The sequence below is a fragment of the Monodelphis domestica genome, chromosome 2 (assembly GCF_027887165.1).
Source record: "Monodelphis domestica isolate mMonDom1 chromosome 2, mMonDom1.pri, whole genome shotgun sequence".
Classification (NCBI taxonomy): domain Eukaryota; kingdom Metazoa; phylum Chordata; class Mammalia; order Didelphimorphia; family Didelphidae; genus Monodelphis; species Monodelphis domestica.
Window position 1 is genome coordinate 543,775,359 of NC_077228.1, and position 19,310 is coordinate 543,794,668.

The 19,310-nt window shown below is 44.6% G+C and overlaps 2 protein-coding genes and 1 pseudogene across 12 annotated transcripts in view; 1 reads left to right on the forward strand and 2 right to left on the reverse strand.

Moving 5' to 3' along the window:
- The window catches only part of LOC100026020 (zinc finger protein OZF-like), a 515,718-nt gene that overhangs the window by 51,631 nt on the left and 444,777 nt on the right, over positions 1–19,310 (forward strand). The window lies entirely within an intron of this gene.
- On the reverse strand, positions 2,153–18,117 carry LOC103094007 (zinc finger protein 420-like). 2 transcript variants are annotated; one of them, XM_056814545.1, is made up of 4 exons: positions 17,392–18,117; positions 13,795–13,918; positions 12,291–12,386; positions 2,153–6,011 (listed from the first exon to the last, which is right to left on the reverse strand). In XM_056814545.1, exons 1-4 carry the CDS (start codon positions 17,422–17,424, stop codon positions 4,009–4,011), a joined length of 2,256 nt encoding a protein of 751 aa, XP_056670523.1. In that variant the 5' UTR covers positions 17,425–18,117; the 3' UTR covers positions 2,153–4,008. The 2 variants fall into 2 exon arrangements, with proteins under 2 accessions (XP_056670523.1, XP_056670522.1); XM_056814544.1 differs by having other exon boundaries at positions 13,795–13,921.
- Positions 6,018–12,279, reverse strand: LOC130456878 (inorganic pyrophosphatase 2, mitochondrial-like; annotated as a pseudogene).

A 19,310-nucleotide genomic window follows, 5' to 3' on the forward strand; every position in this document is an offset into this window, starting at 1 on the left:
GGTATGGTGGTGCTCTGGGAGTTACTGGGTCCAATTTAACTTTATAATAGTCCACTCGGCATTGAGCAGGTCCCAAAAGTTGAGTTAGAACACCTGAAACTACCCCTTTCTGTTCATGCATATATAGGGTAAAAGGTTTATCATAATTTGAGATGCCTAGAGCAGGGGCAGACAGGATAGCCTGTTTTAAATTTGAAAGAGCTGTTAGATGTTCCATTTCTAATTTAAATGGTTCAGGGACCAAGTTTTTTGTAAGTGATACAAGGGGATTAGTGATTTCCCTGTAACAAGGGACCCACTGCCAACAAAACCCTATTGCTCCAAGAATCACCCTCAATTGCTTTTTAGTGGTAGGAACACTTAATTTTTGGATATTTTCAATGCACTTAGGAGGAACAGCATGGGCACCAGGGGTTAAAATGAACCCCAAATATTCTACCACTGAACCTTTACCATAGAGATCTTGTACCCTCTTTTATGTATTTTTAGGAGGATGTGTTTACTATCCTCTTGGCACACTTTAGCATTTGTTGAAGTTAAGAGCAGATCATCTACATATTTTATTAATTTTCTGTTTTTTAATTTTATATTGTCTTGACTTAATATTTGTGCAAAAAGTCCTAGATTTTCCACATAACCTTGAGGCAGATGAGTCCATGTGAGCCCTTCCATGTGAAGGAAAAAATATGCCTGGAATCTTCCTGTATAGGTATAGAAAAGAAGGTTGAGCACAAATCCACTACTGTAAAGTATGTAGCTGTGCTAGGAATGGAAGAAATAATAGTATTTGTGTTGGAAACTACAGGATGTCTCTTTATAACATGATTGTTCACTGCTTTCAGGTCCTGTACAAATCTATAGAGATGCTTACAATCAGGCCCCAATTTTGTATTTTTCACAGGCAGGATGGGCATATTGTATTCATATTTACAAGGAATTATGATCCCCTGGTTGATTAATGCATTTATTATAGGGTTAATGCCCTCGATTGCCTCTTTTGAGAGAGGGTACTGAAGAATGGAAGGAGGTGGGCTAGATTTAGTTTTAATCTGCACAGAAATAGTTGATTTAAGTAAGCCTACATCATAAGATGTGGCCCAAAGAGACTATGGTATATCTGCAGGTATTACAAAGGTGGGAGGCTCTTTTCCCTCCTGGCTCTCTGAGAGAAGTACAGGGAGTATAAATTTAAATATTCCTCAGGTACTTCTAATGATAAGGAACCATCTGGAGAGCAAGTTATTGTGGCTCTGAGCTTGCATAGAAGGTCTCTCTCCAGCAAATTTAAAGGGGAGCCAGGCATCAAGAGGGAAGAATGTTCTAGGGTTCCTACAGACAACATTCTAGGAGGAAGTTTTTTAACTCTTTGGGGTATCCCCAACACCCCCATTACATCCTCTGAGCCAATGGAATTGCAATATAAAGCAAGTGTGCTCTTTAATAGAGACCTAGAATCTCCGGTATCCAAAAGACAATCATAATAGGTGTTACCCACCTTTAAGGTAACATGGGGCTCATCAGTATGGGGAGGCACTAGATAGAGACAATGGAAAATAAGACATCAGGGAGTGGAAAATCAAAGGTTGTATCCTCTGATTCCTGTGCCCCCCTTCACCATCATAATTTTTTTAAAGTTCCTTGCCCCCCCCAGGGGCATTAGCACCCTGAGTATTTTTTGGATGAGCTCCACTTCTGTTATATTGTTGTGGTGTTTGGTGGTTTGAGTTATCATTTTCTCACTTCCTATTTCTATAATTTTGATTTCCCCAGAATCCTGGGGAAACTGGGTGAAATACATTCCCTCTTCAGCAGCCTGCTTGTTGTGTTAGTTGAACTGAAGATGTTCCATTAAGCCTAAAGATGAAAAGCTTACATTGCATTGCTTTGATTGAGCAGCTATTTTCTTCACACGGTACAGAGAGGAGCAGTTTTTGCATCCACTGCCCCCTCCCCACAGATGATGTTTTAAAATTGTTGGGTCTTTTTACCCCGCCTGTTTAGGGGCTTCTGCTTTAGCTGCTGTTATTGAGGAGGAGGTCAGCAGTGTCTGTGATAGTCTATTATTGCTGAGGAATTTAAATGAAGGATCCCACAACAGTTTCTATACCTTAGTGAAGAAAAAAAAAACATTGTATAACACAATATCCTCTGATTTTATTGTGGAAAGCAACCAAACTACATTAGGATTAAATAAGAAATCAATGCAAGACAATGGTACTCAATAGTACTAATAATGAATATACATTTACAATAGCAATAATGATTTTTAAAAATCAACATTTTTTGAAATAATAGATCACTGAAGTGGTATGTGCAACTATTTCATATTTCATTTAATTATTTTTTTATTTAATTCAATTTTATTAATATTTTTTTAAAAATTTACTTCAATTTGATTTAATTTATATAAATATATTTTATTATACTATATACATATATATACATATATAAATTGCCTGCAGTTTTTTCCTCTGTTGGTGGTGCTGCCCTGGCATACAGAGTATGCTGTACACCTTTAGCCATAGCTGGGAGTAGAGAGTCTTAACTCTCTGCTGGGAAGCTAGAGAGGTCTGAGGTCAGGGTCCAGGGGGTGGTAGGGGAAATCCCTGATACAGGTTGGGGCTCCAGTCCCCACCTTCATAGCTGGGAGCATGGAAGCCCCCTTGGGCTAGTCCAGTGAGTTGGTTGGGCTTACTGGTTGTTGCAGGGCTTAGAAGTTAGAAGCTCAGAGTGATGAAATGTGTGGGTGGGGACCAGGGATCCCTGCTCAGATTTTGACCCTTGAGATGCTTCATAGGGAGCTGCCTTACCAAGAGGTTGATTTAGGTACCTTGGGGACCCCTGCTATGAAGTAGGGTGGAGGGGCACTTGAGACCAGCCACTAGCTGTGACTGCACCAAGATGCTGATACCAGAGAGGGGAATCTTGCCTGCTATTCTCTCCCACATCTTGCCCCCGCCTAAGCTAAGTCTAAGGCCACATGGGGACTTCAAATTGGCTGCAAGAAGGAAGATTATCCTTTTAAGAAAAGCAAAAGATTTTATCTAACCAAGCCTGAGATCAGTGGCATCTGTAGCCTTTTCTGGCTGAGTGGGAAACAGGTAGTAGGTGGTGGCTGGTGCCATGAACTGATCTGCCCTATTGTCTGTTTTTAACTCCTCTAAAAACCTTAAAAAGGAGAAGTGATGCTCCTCTCCATAGTGGCCACCAATGTAAAAACTACAATTAGGATTATGATCCTTATCTTTCGCAAACTTTATTAGAATTTACTTGGATAGGTAGAGGCAGAGAATTAAAGAGAAAAGACTTTTAGCCATGCAGGTACTCTCCACATAGCTCCCTCAGCCACCTTCTTCACTTGTTCCTCCAGAAAGAGCCCCTACTTCCTTGTCTTCAATGTTTTTTCCTTCCTCTCCCTTCCAGGTCCAGTTTAATCATGTCCTGTTCAAACTCAGTCACATGACCCACACTAGATGATGTCACTAGGATCATAGGGATGCAGGGCAGACCCCATGTCTGATCCTGGGGGAGGGTTTCCTTCACACAATTGGACATCTTGTTTTAAATCAAATGATAACTTCTTGTTTCCCCTCTCAACCTTGGTTGTATTGGTTTTGTTTATACAAATAGATGTAATCTATTTCTCATTTGGTCATAAATTCTTCCCTTATCAATAAATTGATCTAAAAGATAAACTATTCTATGCTCTCTTAATATGCTTATACTTTAGGTCTAAATCATATTCCCATTTGGACTTAATCTGAGTAGAGTTTATGACATACTAGAATGAATTTTCTGATTTAGAGCTAGGTGAGAACTCTGTGTGAAAGTCTGAGGTTTCTCTGATGTAGACCAAGGGTGGACCTCCATATGAATTGCTTTCCCCATTGATTGGATTCAGAAGGTTTCTCCCCAGTGTGGATTCTCTGATATATGGCAAGTCTGGACCTTACTGTAAATGTCTTTCCAGATTGCTTTCATTCATAAAACTTTCCCCCAGTGTGGATTCTAATGTACAAGATGAGATCTCGGGCTGACTGTCTTTCCACATTGCTTACATTCATAAGGTCCTTCCCCAGTGTGGATTCTCTGATGCTGAGCAACATCAGAGCTGTATCTGAATGGCTTTCCACATTGCTTGCATTCACAACGTTTCTCTCCAGTGTGGATTCTCTGATGTCGAGCAAGATTGGATCTCTGATTGAATGCCTTTCCGCACTGATTGCATTCATAAGGTTTCTCCCCAGTGTGGATTCTCTGATGTACAGCAAGTTCAGAGCTCAATCTGAATGTCTTTCCACAATGATTGCATTCATAAGGTTTCTTGCCAGTGTGGTTTCCCTGGTGTACAGCAAGTTCTGAGCTCGATCTGAATGTCTTTCCACACAGATTGCATTCATAAGGTTTCTCCCCAGTGTGGATTCTCTGATGTCGAGCAAGACTTGAGCTCTGATTGAATGTCTTTCCACAATTACTGCATTCATAAGGTTTCTCCCCAGTGTGGTTTCTCTGATGTACAGCAAGATCGGAACTGTACCTGAATGTCTTTCCACATTGCTTGCATTCATAAGGTTTCTCTCCAGTGTGGATTCTCTGATGTCGAGCAAGATTGGAGCTCTGATTGAATGTCTTTCCACAATGATTGCATTCATAAGGTTTCTCCCCAGTGTGGATTCTGTGATGTACAGCAAGTTCAGAGCTCGATCTGAATGTCTTTCCACAATGATTGCATTCATAAGGTTTCTCTCCAGTGTGGATTCTCTCATGTCGAGCAAGTTCAGAGCTTGATCTGAAAGTCTTTCCACAATGATTGCATTCATAAGGTCTCTCCCCAGAGTGGATTCTCTGATGTATAGCAAGTTCAGAGCTTGATCTGACTGTCTTTCCACAATGATTGCATTCATAAGGTTTCATACCACTGTGGACTCTCTGATGTCGAGCAAGATTGGAGCTCTGATTGAATGTCTTTCCACAATGATTGCATTCATAAGGTTTCTCGCCAGTGTGGTTTCTCTGATGTACAACAAGTTCAGAGCTCGATCTGAATGTCTTTCCACAATGATTGCATTCATAAGGTTTCTCCCCAGTGTGAATTCTCTGATGTATAGCCAGACTGGAGCTCCGACTGAATGTCTTTCCACACTGATTGCATTCATAAGGTTTCTCTCCAGTGTGGATTCTCTGATGTAGAACAAGATGGGAGCTCTGACTGAATGTCTTTCCACAATGATTGCATTCATAAGGTTTCTCCCCAGTGTGGTTTCTCTGATGTCGAGCAAGATTGGAACTCGATCTGAATGTCTTTTCACACTGATTGCATTCATAAGGTTTCTCCCCAGTGTGGATTCTCTGATGAACAGCAAGTTCAGAGCTTGTTCTGAAAGTCTTTCCACAATGATTGCATTCATAAGGTTTCATACCACTGTGGACTCTCTGATGTCGAGCAAGATTGGAGCTCTGATTGAATGTTTTTTCACAAAGATTGCATTCATAAGGTTTCTCCCCAGTGTGGTTTCTCTGATGTACAACAAGTTCAGAGCTCGATCTGAATGTCTTTTCACACTGCTTGCATTCATAAGGTTTCTCCCCAGTGTGGATTCTCTGATGTATAGCCAGACTGGAGCTCCGACTGAATGTCTTTCCACAATGATTGCATTCATAAGGTTTCTCCCCAGTGTGGATTCTCTGATGAACAGCAAGTTCAGAGCTCCAACTGAATGTCTTTCCACAGTGATTGCATTCATAAGGTTTCTTGCTAGTGTGGATTCTCCGATGTATAGTAAGTTTGTGTCTCTGTCTGAATGTCTTTCCACATTGCCTCCTTTCACTAAACTTTTCCTCAGAGTTTATTTTTTGATGTTCAGTGTGGGATGAATTTTGAGATATCACACAGAGTTCTCTGTAAGCTACATTATTTGGAATATCACTCATAAGTCTTTTCTGGTTTGTTTCTTCCAAAGCAAGGCTCATCTCTGTTGGAGTTGCCTTCATTTCCGGTCTGATCTCTCCTTCTAAAAGAAACAAACAGTAAAACATACCTGCATAGTTACATATGCACACAAATAACCGTATCTCCTTTCCTCCACTGTCAGAACATAAACTGCTTTATATCCTATTTCCTCAGGTAAGAAGAAAAGTCTTCCAACTGAAATGGACGCAATCCATCCTTTGAAAATTCCATTACCTCAAATGTAAAGAACAATTTAATTTAATAAGAGCCTCCCATATGATCTCATTGTCTTCATAACAAACCTGTGATTTTGGCCAGGCTGTCATTATTACATTCCTATCTCAGACCATGAGCTCAGAATAGTGGTGGAGTGACTTGACCCAAATCCTGGCAACTGAAACCAAATCTTGTGACTGGGCATGCTCTTTCCACAGTACTAGACAATTCATTTTCAATCTTTCTTTTTGCTTTCATTTTCATTGTCTACATATTCAATCCAATCTTCATAGGTATGATACCACTGGGTGTATGTACACTAAATATTCCTATTATTTCATGATCTCCTTTATCTGTAAGCATTATGTAATTTCCTTCATGATTGCTTTCAACTTTATTTTTTGTTGCTATATTTGACATCAGAGGAAGAAAATCCACCCTCTTTTTTGCATTTACCCAAGGCATAAAAGATTTTATTCTGTTCCCTACTTCTTGAGAATAGCTATTACTTTCCTTTAAATGCCTCTTTTCACTACCATCAAATCCTCCTACTAAATACAATTTAAACAAAGACATGGAATTTTCCATGTTTTAAAATGTCTCATACAGTAATTTGAATCCATCATACTTTTTTAAGGAAATGGGTTGCAGGTTCCATTATTTGTCTTTTTGAACTTTCCCCATCTAGTGGTTTATAAGCCCTTTGAGATCTGAGGGGACTTAAGCCAAAAAATTAATTACTGTCACCTTAAGCAGTAATACTGGCTCAATTTTGTTATAACTGCTTTTCCTCTTGGACAACAGGTATTTCAAACTTTAAAAACAATATGCTAAATGAATTGATTATGGGTGTAAACTGATTATATATTCAACTTGCTGTGCTTACTAAGTATCTTCAGTTTATATAAGTGAAGTGAAAAGTGAACTTCTCTTCAGGGCTAGGTGCAAGGATGATAAAGAGACACTAGTTATACAAAAAAAAATTTTTATTGAGAATATAAGGATATAAAAGGATTTCTAACTCTAAGGGATTCTAACTCTACCCAAAATAAAATTCCCTGGTTCCTCAAGGAACTGATTCTTCTGTTTCCACAGGCCACATTGATCCTTTCTTATCTGAGTAACCCAATTTTTCACTATTCTACAATAAACTAACAACATTATCATTATAAGAAGTATATAATTCTCAACTTTGTCCCCAAGTTCTACAAATAACAAAGGCCATCTGATCCTCATCAATAACCAAGTCAGGACTCTGAGTCTGAGTCCAAACCAAAGACCAGGTCCTTCTTTGGTCTTCTCAGAGATAAAACAATTTATGAAACAGCAATAAACAGTCACTAGTGTTTCCCAAGTTGGAAAAGGAAATCACTTAACTCCTCCAGGCTTTTCCCTTCTTCTACCTTCATACAGTGAAGAGAGAGAGAAAAGAAGATGTCACCTATTCCTACCACTCAGAGAGAGAGCAATTCTCACTCCCAGAGAGAAACTGCCAACTGAAAAACCGTTATCTTGGCATGGTGGCAGCTCTTTGTCTGGGTTTTGGTGGTGAGTTTTCCCTTGAGCTAATTCAGGTTCAGGCATCTTGGCTGAGCCCTCTTGGAGTTCAGGCTGACTCCTTCCACCTTCACACTCCAAACCCTTACTTTATAGATCCCCAAATCTTCCCACCTTGTACAAGCCAGGCAGGAGAAATCCTTCACCCTTTCCTTCTCTCTTCTTAATTTCTTTCCACTATATAAATTATATCACCATAAATTTCCAGCTGACTTGTTTATATTTCTATTCTATTTGGGATATCCATGGTGACCAAATAATGAACATAGTTTAGGCCCCAACACTAAATTATCCTTTACAGTTACAATACTCACTTTATTTCCCTCCCTCCCCTCCGCCCACCCTTCCCACAGCCTATGCTCAATTTCATTGGGTATTACTTGTGTCCTTGATCAGAACCTATTTCAATGATATTATTTGCACTTGGATATTCATTTAGAATCTACATCCCCAACCATATTCCTTCGACCCATGTATTCAAGCAGCTGTTTTTCTTCTGTGTTTCTACTCCCACAGTTCTTCCTCTGGGTGTGTATAGTAGTTTTTCTCATAGATTCCTCCAAGTTGTTCAGGATCACTGCATTGCCACTAATGGAGAAGTCTGTTACATTCGATCGTGCTACAATGTATCAGTCTCTGTGTACAATGTTCTCCTGGTTCTGCTCCTCTCACTCTGCATCACTTCCTGGAGGTCGTCCCAATTCACATGGAATCCCTCCAGTTCATCATTCCTTTGAGCACAATAGTATTCCATCCCCAGCAGATACCACAGTGTGTTCAGCCATTCCTCAATTGAAGGGAATCCCCTCATTTTCCAGTTTTTTGCCACCACAAAGAGCGCATCTATGAATATTCTTGTACATATCATGAGACATTTTAAAGAAGTGAAGCTTCATGATTGAGGCAGTTAACTGTTACAAGAACTTGTCTGTGGCCCTATCCACTTCCATCACTTCTATTTTTTTAAACCCTTACCTTCCATCTTGGAGTCAATACTGTGTATTGGCTCCAAGGCAGAAGAATGGTAAGGGCTAGGCAATGGGGGTCAAGTGACTTGCCCTGGGTCACACAGCTAAAAAAGTGTCTGAGGCCAGGTTTGATCCTAGGGCCTCCTGTCTCTGGGTTTGGCTCTCAATCCACTGAGCCACCTAGCTGCCCCCTCCATCACTTCTTAATAAAATGCCACTTAAGGATATCTTCATTTTCTTTGGAATCAAAATCTTCATCCACAGAAGCTGATGCATTCAGCACTTGGGATCTGGCTTCCTCTTCATTGCAACAGAAAGGGCTATCACTTATTTCCCATTGACACATTTTATACCTCCTTGATCAACTACTTTATGAAGCAAATCTTTCCAACATTTGTGGGTAGATTCGATAACTTGGTGAAAAATATCCTTTTCATTAAACTCTCCATTCAAAGCAAATGTATTTTCTGGCTTCCATTCCAGCACTCTGTAAAATCAGAACCAGTCAACTGTCTCCTTGAGGTAATTTGGTTTATATATCAGCACATCACCAATACTATGGACATTGGAAGGTTCTGGGTCATCCATGCTTCAGAAGTTAACTTTTAGTCTGTCTCGTCCTCACTAATAAGGGCCAAAATCCCAAGAATCTCCACTTGGATCACATTGCCAGGAGCATGAACCTTGGAGCCTATTTTACAAACATCGAGAGGATCATTATCACCATGGCAGTTGGTGCAGGAGTCTACATGATGAGGGTCTTCTGAAGTCTGAGGAAGGGCCCCATAATTCCATATATAACCCGTGAGAGGGAAGATATTGGTCACATGACGTAGCTTGCCTTTCTTTATATCCTGTTTAATGGGAATCAATGGCTCCTTGGTGTCAATCTCCATTTTAGCATTTGTCCAACGAGGTACTTCTATCACCATATTAAATACTTCCTCATGCTCACTGGTCCAAGCTTTCTTTATGGAATACAATTTTCCTCTTTAGATTACAACACAGATTAGTCACTGAGTAGGTTCAGTGAGTGTAGCTAATTTGACAGAGGTAAAATAAATGAAATTTCATCCTTACAAAGGATATCATTGATCACTTGTTTACATGGGCATATGATTTGGGGTTTTGGTTTAAAAGATGACTCTGTTACAAAAATGGATAAGACGGAAACAGGTATCAAGGGATGACACATGTATAACTCAATGGAATTGCTCGTCAGCTCAGGGATGGGGGAGATGTAGAGAAAATGAATCATGGAACCATGGAAAAATATTTTAAAATTTTAAAAAGGTGATTTTGCAGATAAACTTTGTTTTAAAAAGTGACATATGCCATTAATCACCATGTACATTTACCATTTAAGGCACTATTTGTCTTAAGTCAATGGAAAAACAAATCTTTTACCTGGTAGGTAGCAGTTCTTTTTGTTGGCTGGTTAGAGAGCTACAACTAAAACAACAATTTTCACTCCTCAGCAGGAAATTCTCTTTTTCTCTTTTCTGCCTCATAGAGATGCTGGCATTTCATGATCTTACAAATCCCCACACAGGTGGGGTGGTGCATTCTAATTCTACCTCATAAACTTGATAGTACTTTAACTCTGGGCAATTCACAGGAGCTCTGTCTCAGTCTCCTCAACTATAATATAAGATGGACATCCTAATATCAATTAACTCATAGGGTTCCTATGAGGATCAAATGAGAAAATATTTATAAAGCTTCAGACACATAGTAGGAGCTATATACAAATGGTAGCTTTTATTTTTCATTATAATTTTGATTATTTCCTCCTTTGATTGCTTTTCTTCTTAAACGTTTTCTTTCCTCTACTTCCTTATTTTCTTATTGAATTAAATGCATTTCTATTCCCCAGCACACATTTTACCCTGGATCATCACAGAGGGAGATTCAGGATCTTTTGCTTCTTTTTAAAGCGTCTCCTTGTTGGGATCCTAGACTGGGAGCTCCAGGACGGCCCAGACTGGGGCTGTCCTTCCTTTGTATCCTCATGGCTTAGCAGAGTTCCTAGACCCTATTTTATATTTAATCTATGTTTAGTGGCTGGGCCCAGGGCTTATGACAGGCCCAAGTTCTGTCAGTATCCTTGCATTCTGGTCTCTCCTGGAAGGCAAATGCCTGCTCTGGCCTCAGGCCTGTTTCTGTCTCTTTCTGGCCCTCATTTCTCAGCAGTCAACAGTAACTTTGCTAGATGATGGACTGGGACGATGGACTCAAGTTACCTGAGCAGACCCAATCCTGGAGATCCCAGAGGCTTCTGTCTAGGCTCTCATGGTCACCTCATTGTCCAAGAACAGCCCAAACATGGAGCCCCAGAGATCAGGGCCTGGAGCTGAGGATTTCTGCAAATCTTAGCCCTGGATTGCTTCCAAGGAAGGCAGCAGTCTTCACCCCTACTGATGTGCTGCAGGTCAATGGAGAGGAGGAAAAGCAGCAAACCAGATGCCTGGCTCCACTCTACCTTGAGGCTCCCTGATCTTAGCTGGGTCCTCACCATAGCAAGGCAATCCTGTGACATCTCCCACATGGATTCCCTTTGCCACCCACCACAGAATCCTTCCAAAGATTTCCCTGGTCTCCAGCTCTCCCTCATGGCTTCCTCCCACCCCCTGCCCACACCTTCTGGGTCACTTGGCCTCATATTTCTGTGAACAAAAGCTGATCCTCTCTGCAGAGCTCTCTTATCCTCCACATCTCACCCAACTCAGCTGCCTCCTTTTCCTTTTTGGCCTCAGGATCAGAGGAAAAGGTCCTTCTTCTCCTAGCTAAAGAGTTCTTGTTCTTTCCTTTTCAGACTTTCCAACACCAATGGACTAATGACTCTTTCCCTCTGGAAACCTATAAACCTCCCCAATGCTCCAAACACTCACAGAAGCCTTCATCTGCCTGAGATACCGTCCAATGTCTGTCCTCAGGATCAGAGCTAAACTGCTAGAGATGGCCATTTGCAGTGAGTTGTGCCAATGCTTTTCCCTTGTCTTCTCTGCCATACTTTGGGTTTACTATCCTCAGTCTGGCTTTCTTGGAGCCCAAGCTGAAGCCCATCTTCCATAATTTTCTTGTACTTAGAGCCTTCCTTCTCTTGACTTACTGTACTGGATTTAGTATCTACTGAATTCTTAGCATGCTGTCTGCTCCAGCAGCTGGTGAGCTCCATGAGAGCAGGGGATGCCCATTGCATCCCTTTATATCCCCTATTACTTACTCCAGGACTTGGCACAGAGAAAGCACTCATACATGTTTCTGGATAATGAAGATCACAGAGAGGATAAGCTAAACCCTTTTGGCACCTGTAGGAGACTTCCAGGACCTTCGATCCCCAAAAATGACTTCACAGAGGGTCACAGACCCATCCCCTGAAGGGAGCTGATAGGAAATGGAGTCCAATAGCCTCCTTTTACAGATGGGGAAACTGAGGCTCAGGGGGGCAGAGACTTGCCTAGGGAGTCCCCGCTAAAACATCTGAAAAAGAATTCCAAGTCGGGTCCTCCTGCCCCCAAATCTAGCCCTGCTTCCCCAGAGCACACAGAAGCCTCTGGTCACCCCAGCTCTCACATACCTCTTTCCCCCTCCCTCACCTGGGCTGAAGCTCCTCAGGCCTTCTTGCTCCAGCATCCATGGGGCTTCCCTCTGCTCCAAATAAGAGAGCACATCTTCTGGGGGAGCTGGAAGCCCTGGGAATGGGGAATAGTCAGGGAGGAGGATGGAGAGAAGCTCGTCATTGAGTTCTCTTGAGGGAAAGGCGGGGGAGTCCAATAACTCTACTCAGAGACTCTGTCCATGTGGTTCCCACAGGAGTCTGCCCTCCCTCTCAGTGTCTCTAATGCAGGAGCCCAGGGTAGGATATGCAAGTTACCCTGCTGGGGGACCTGGAATGAGCAACAGTGCCCCCTCCACCCCACACCCCGGCAATCTTTTTCTGGTCTATTCTGCTTAAATGTCCAAACTAGGTTCCAGGGTTATTGTTCTGGATCAGTCTGAAGCCCCAGAGCCAGGGACCTCCAGGGATTGGCGTTCATCCCATCATCCTGCCTGCTCCTCCCCCCGACACCTCTCTGAGCCTGGGGAACTGTTCTCTCTCTCAGGGAGTCTCAGGGAGTCTCTGCCTCTTCTCCTGGGGAGCTCAACAATCCTCCTTGGCCCAATGCTGTCTCTCAGACAGTCCCTAGGCCCTAACAATGACAGAAGGGTGCAAGCAGAGCCTGTGGGAGGCTTATGAGGCCTCCTGGAAGAGTCTCCACAGTGTTTGGAGGGGACCGAGAAGGGGGAGAAGGTCAGGGAACCAAAATTGGTTCTGGTGCATTTCTTGTACAGAAGACTGAACTTAGCCAATAGTTTTTTCTGTTATCTGGCTGCTAGAAGGGGAGTGGCAGGAAGGCCTCAGTTTTAATCCAATCACAAGCAGCTTTTATATGTATGCCTCAGCACAAGCCACTTAATCAACTCTATTTCCTCAACTGTAAAATGGGGATAATTATGTCACCAAATTTGGAAGATGAAGGTGAGGAAGAAGAGCCATAATATTCCCCCCAAAAGACCCAAAAACCAACCCTTGGCAGAAAACCTGGACAAGAACAGGTTGTTATTAAGGTTTCTTCCCTTCCCTCCCTTTCTCACCAAGCACTGCTGCAGGCTTAGGACAATAGGAAGGAAGACTAAGGACAACCCTGCTCTGCCGGGGACACCCAGGAGGTATGAACTAGAGAACAATATTCCAAATCGTAGATCCACTCTAGAGAGGAAGAGGGTGGGTGGAAAACCTTCCCTAATAGTTTTCCCAGATGGGTTTGGAAGATACAATTCTGGACCAGGGAAAAGGCGAGACAGAATCAACCTCTGAGATTCTCCCACATGGATTTGATCTCTGACTTCAGGAGCACCAAAGGGAACCCCCAATGGCCCATTACACCATGCAAAGATCTTTTATGGGAGAACCAGGCAGCAGGAGGGCCCTGGCTCTGGGACTCAGCATAGGAACCCTCGTCCCTTCCTCCTGACTGAAAACTGCTCCCAACCCTGCCTGCTGCTGAGGGTGACGTTCCCTTGGATGGCAGACTGGGGCAGCAGAGAGAGGCTCCTTACCTACAGAGAGCAGGTTCCAGGCATTCTCCAGCATCACCTCCTTGTACAGCTCCTTCTGGGGAGGGGACAAGAGGCGCCACTCCTCCAGCGTGAAGTCCACAGCCACATCCTGGAATGTCACCACCTCCTAGAGCAGCCCAAGTCAGAGCACAGAAGGCTGAAAGCTACATCAGAATGAAGAGCCCACCTCTGGTCAATTACAGGAGGAAACTGACACACAAAGAAGGGAGGGGCCCAAAGGTCCTGACCTTGGTCAATGTCAGAGTCAGCACTAGAAGCTGGAGGTTTGAGAAAAGCAGCTCTAGGATGCTCCGGAACCATACTGGTGGGAAGGGAAATGTGATGGGGATCTCCATTGCAACTTTGATCCCAAGGGCTACAGCAATGGGATGAAGGTGTCACAGAACCAACATCTGCTGCCCTGCCCTGGGGAACCAGTGTGAGCGTCCCTAGCATCAACGTGCCACAGCCACAAAGGGAGGAGCTGGGGAACCTAAAGGGAAATAGAGGGAAAGAGAGGGGGCTTTTGTATTTTTCCACTGGAACTAACTGGCTCTCTGGGCTGGGGGTTTCTCTCTGAGTTTTCCTTATCTGAGTGGAATGCAGAAAGAGATCTGGAAAGGCTGAGGCCTCTCTCTCTCTCTCTCTCTCTCTCTCTCTCTCTCTGTCTGTCTTTCTGTCTATGTCTCTGTCTCTCTGTCTCTCTCTGTCTCTGTCTCTCCCTCTGTCTCTGTCTCTGCCTCTCTCTCTTTCTCTCTCTCTCTGTCTCTCTGTCTCTCTCTGTCTCTCTATATATCTCTCTCTCTTTCTGTCTCTGTCTCTCTCTCTCTATCTCTCTCTCCCTCTCTCTGTCTCTCTCTCCCTCTCTCTCCCTCCTTCCCTCCCTGTCTCTTTGTCTCTCTCTCCCTCTCTCTCTCTCTCTGTCTCTCTGTCTCCCTCTCTCCCTCTCCCTGTCTCTCTCTCTCCTGTTACATTTAAAATAGTGGGAGACATAAACTGTAAGAGTTAAAATAGTGGAAGACTTAAATTGTAGTAGATATAAGAGTGGGTAAGTAAATTTGTGACCTCAGAAAATGTTTCACTAGTGTCTTGGTTTTAAATCAAATATAAGGTGGTCGCCAGGGAAATATTCCCAATTATGGATATACCCAAGTCAACTGGGTTTTATAGAGATTTTAATTAATAATACAATGAGGAATTAAAGAAAAGAGAGAAAGAGAGAAAAAGGAAATAAGTATGAAGGGCCTTAAGCCAACATGGCCTAGACCTGAGTCTTAAGAGAGAGAGATCAGTCAGTCAGTCTTTTATCACTCACCACAAGGTCTGTCTAAGCAAGGATTCTAGTGACAGTCTCCTCAGAGAGAGTTCCAGCCAGAGACTGTTCCAAAGGGCCTCTCTCCAGAGCCTCCAGAGGGACAGAGTCCCCTCAGAGGAGCTCCAGCGAGACCTCCTTAGAGATTGTCCTCCAAGAGCTTCCTTTCTCCAGAGCCCCTTTCAAGAGATTCTCCTTAAGTGATCCTCATAAGAGATTCTCCAAAAGGATTGTCTTTCAAGAGATTCTGCTTTTTCTTATATAGGGGGTTTTCTCCTATGTCACCTTTCCTAAGTCCTTACATCTACCAATCACAGTAGATGTTTTTCAAAGGACTGCCCATTCTAAAAACACTGCTGGGTCGACTAATCCCTTTAATAAGTTTGTACCAGAAAAAAACTTCTGAATAAGTTTTCACCTCTTTGCTCCTGGCAAGTTTACAAGTTGCCTGACCTTTAATAGGTACTTAGCACCCCATTAATTCTAAAAATAGGCATGGCTTAAAGAACTTTTTGCCTCATTATAAGTATGGGTCTAAGTACTTTCATTGTTTAGCAAGGAGTTTTCTCCCCTAAAGCAGTCTTAAGTATGGGTGGAGTAGAGGTCCTCCCATTTCTGATCCAAGTAGAGTTCTCACATTTTAAATGGGGAATGGTCCCTAATAGGGAATTGTTCCAATGGAGAATTCCCCAATGTGGAAATTTTTAACATTCACAAGTCTGAGAAATTTCAAGATTTACACTCCCTCTCTTTCTGTCTTTCTCTCCCTCTCTGTCTCTCTCTGTCTCTGTCTCTGTTTCCTCTTCTCTCTCTGTGTGTCTCTCTCTCCCTCTCTCCCTCTCTCTATATCTCTCTCTCTCTGTCTCTGTCTCTCTGTCTTTGTCTCTCTCTTTTTGCTTTGGACACACTGAGCTCAAGATGTCTGCTGGTTGTCTAGTGTGAAATCCCTGCAAGCCTGGAGGGCAGCACAGACAATGCACATCTGAGACTCATCAGCAGTGGCAATGCAGTGATCCTGAATAACCTGGAGGGATCTACTAGAAAGGACACTATCCACTTCCAGAGGAAGAACTGTGGGAGCAGAAACACAGAAGAAAACAACTGCTTGATCACATGGGTCGATGGGGATATGATTGGGGATGGAGACTCTAAAAGATCACAATAGTGCATTTATCAACAACATGGAAATGGGTTCTGATCCAGGACATGTTAAACCCAGTGGAATTTTGTGTTGGCTGCAGGAAGGGTGGGGGAATGGGAGGGAGGGAAAGAATTTTCTAAAGTGACTAAATAAACTTATTCGCTACCAAAGACCCTGAACATTCCCACAACAGGCTCCAGTGGCATAGAATGACCTTCCAGCCCCTTCCTCTCTCCTCACACCTTCCTCCTCCTCCTCCTCTGACCCAGGGACTCTCACTGGCCTCCTGGCTGATCCTTGGCCAACACCTTCCATGGTCTGACTCTGGGCCTTTCCAGGGTCCTTCTGTCTCCCTGCAGGGAAGGTTCTCCCTCCTCCCTCTGAGCTTCCTTCAAGTCCCAGCTAGATCCTCCCCTGGGGCACCAATGATTTCTGTGGTCCCCAGAACCCTTAGAGCCTTCCCTCCCAGAGGGCCTCCCTCCAGCAAGGCCCCAAAGAGCATGTTTGGACACAGCTGCTGAGGGGTCTCCTCAGCCAGACTATGGAGGGCCTGGAGGGCGGCCGATGCTTTCTCCCTTTCTCTGTGCTGAGCAGTGCTGGGCACAGACTAGGCTGTTCCTCTAGACTCGCTGGCTTGGTCTGAGAAGTGGGAAAGAGGAAGGAGCCAGAGACACCTGGGAAGGCTCAGAGTTGAGGACGAAGCCAGTGAGCAGCACCAGGGGGACAATCTCTTGTGTGAGGATGGCACAGACCAGGGGACACCCTCAGGCTCTGCTCCAGGCCTGGCCAGACAAGACTCAAGAGGGAACAGGCTGGTCCAAAGAAACAGAGGGAGAGGTTGTGTGTGGGTGTGTGTTGTCAGTCAAGAAAAGAGAACAAACAATCCTCAGACAGCAAACAAGAAGGAGTCAATGGTCATCCTCAGGGAGAAATCCAACATGGCAGGGGGCTCTGGGGGTCTGAGCTGCCCAAGGGCCAAGGAATCCCTCCCAAACCCTGAGAAGAGAGCCAGGAAGGGCTGTTCCTCCTGCCTTGGATGCGGGAACAGAACTGGCCCAGCAGGAAGGAGGCAGCAGCTTCCCAGCCATCTTGTGGCAGAGCCAGGGAAGGGCCTCCCTGGCTGATGGGGCTGGAATGCACTTACCGGGGCTCGGAGTCTGTCCCTCTCCAAGGCCATCCCTGGGACTCCAGGCTCCCTGTTGAGGCAGCAAAGTAGCCCCGGTGAGTCCAGGTGGGGAAGCTCCTCCACCTTTCCCAGCTTTGCTTCCCCTCAGGATTCTACCTTCCCCTGACTTTATGACCCCCAGAATGGAGCTCCAGCCAAAGTTCTTCCTAACAGGCCTCCCCTGGGCCAGGGAATGTCTGTCTTCTCTGCCCTTCTGAGCAGCAGGAGCTGGCCTGGAGCCCCCGGGGAACCCCCTCCCCTCTTTCCCCCAGTGTGGAACAGCCCATCTTCCTCTCTGCCTTTGGGCTCACTCTCTGGGCCAATGGCTCTGGGTGGAACCTGAGAAGAAAGCTGCCCTGATCTCCCTCCCAGCTCCAGATCTGGCTCAGCCCCGACCCTCCTGTGGCCACGCCTGGGCCTCTGCACCCAGAGCTGGGGAGAGGTTTCCCCTCCTCTTCCCAGAGAAGAGGCTGCCCCACAGGGTCTATACAGGGTGAGGGGCCAAAGGAGTCACCCAGGTCCAAGCCTGCCCTCAGGAGTATAAAAGGGAATTCTTAATCCCTTGTAGTAACTTAACTGAAGAAAGAGGTGACTGGCTCAGTGGACAGAGAGCCAGGCCCAGAGAGAAGAGGTTCTGTTACCATGGAGACCAGCCCACAGGAAAAGGAAAGAGAAACTGCTCTCAAGGAGGAAGTGATGTAATAAGGGCAGCTGGACAGGGAGAGGTCAAAGCTGGACCAAGGTCAGCTCTCAACTTTCCTGAGGGGAGGGGCTGCTGGCTTCTGGGGAGAAGGTGGGGGTGGGAGCTGTCCATTATTTAGTGAGTTATTTAGATTCCGCCAGCATCGAAGTCCTGGTCCTCAAAACCCAGCTACGATGGTCTGGACACGTCATCCACATGAACCCACCGTGAATACCAAGACAGGTATTCTATGGTGAACTGTCAGCTGGACTCAGGAAACAAGGCCGACCAAGGAAAAGATTCAAGGATCAGCTAAAGTCCAACTTGAAGTGGGCTGGCATGACACCAAAGCAACTAGAACTCGCTGCCTCTGACAGAAGCAGCTGGCGAACCCACATTCACCAGGCCGCCATCTTTGAAGATGAGCAACGTCGACATCTTGCCGCTGCGCGTGAATGCCGACACCAGGCCACACCGGCACCTCCCATAACAACTGGCGTCCCAGGCCCTGTGTGCCACAGACTGTGCGCCTCAGCCTTTGGACTTCATAGCCACATGAGGGTACATCAATAGATGATCATGCACAAAGACAATCGTCATTCTCGGTTACCGAGAGACTACCACTATACTTATTTAAATAGTGTGGGTTCTGCCTGGTTAGTGAGGTTGAAGAGTTATAAGTGGGATTCTCTCAAAGGACAGTTTTTAGGTCCTTTATAGGTTGATAGAAGAAGATTGAGGTAGGTTTTAAGTCGTACCAGGGTAAATGGTTAAATCTCTCTCTTTCTCTGTCTGTCTCTCTTCTATCTTTCAGTCTTCACTTTTTTCCTCAATGAAAACAAACGGGTTAAGCTGCTCTCCTGTCTTTGTCAAGCTCCTGATTTGATCCCCTACACTTCCAAACCCCGAATTCTCTTTGGCCTCAGAAGCCCCTCACAGCCTCTCCCCCTCCTTCCCTGGCAGCCCTCTCACACCTTCCTCCCTGATACATATTCCAGAAGCTACCAATACTAGCCTGGATGTTCCAAGAACAGGGACCTCCACCTCTTGGCTCCCAGGAACTTCCTCTGGCCGTCCCTCCTGGCTAGAATGGCCTCTCTCTCTCTCCCTCCCCAGATCAGGCTGCAGACAGACCTCAATGACTTCTGTAAAGACCCAACTAGAGGCAGAGCCAAGATGCTGGCACAGCAGCACAGCAAGCTGGAACCACTCTGAG

Excerpts from the sequence above, each read along its gene's own strand:
- LOC103094007 (XM_056814544.1), bottom strand. The coding sequence starts at position 17,424 with ATGGCCTTGGAGAGGGACAGACTCCGAGCCCCG. Across the intron at positions 13,922-17,391 it reads GGGACAGACTCCGAGCCCCG|GAGGTGGTGACATTCCAGGA; the intron begins GTAAGTGCATTC and ends GGGCTGCTCTAG. Across the intron at positions 12,387-13,794 it reads CTGGAACCTGCTCTCTGTAG|GGCTTCCAGCTCCCCCAGAA; the intron begins GTAAGGAGCCTC and ends CCCCATTCCCAG.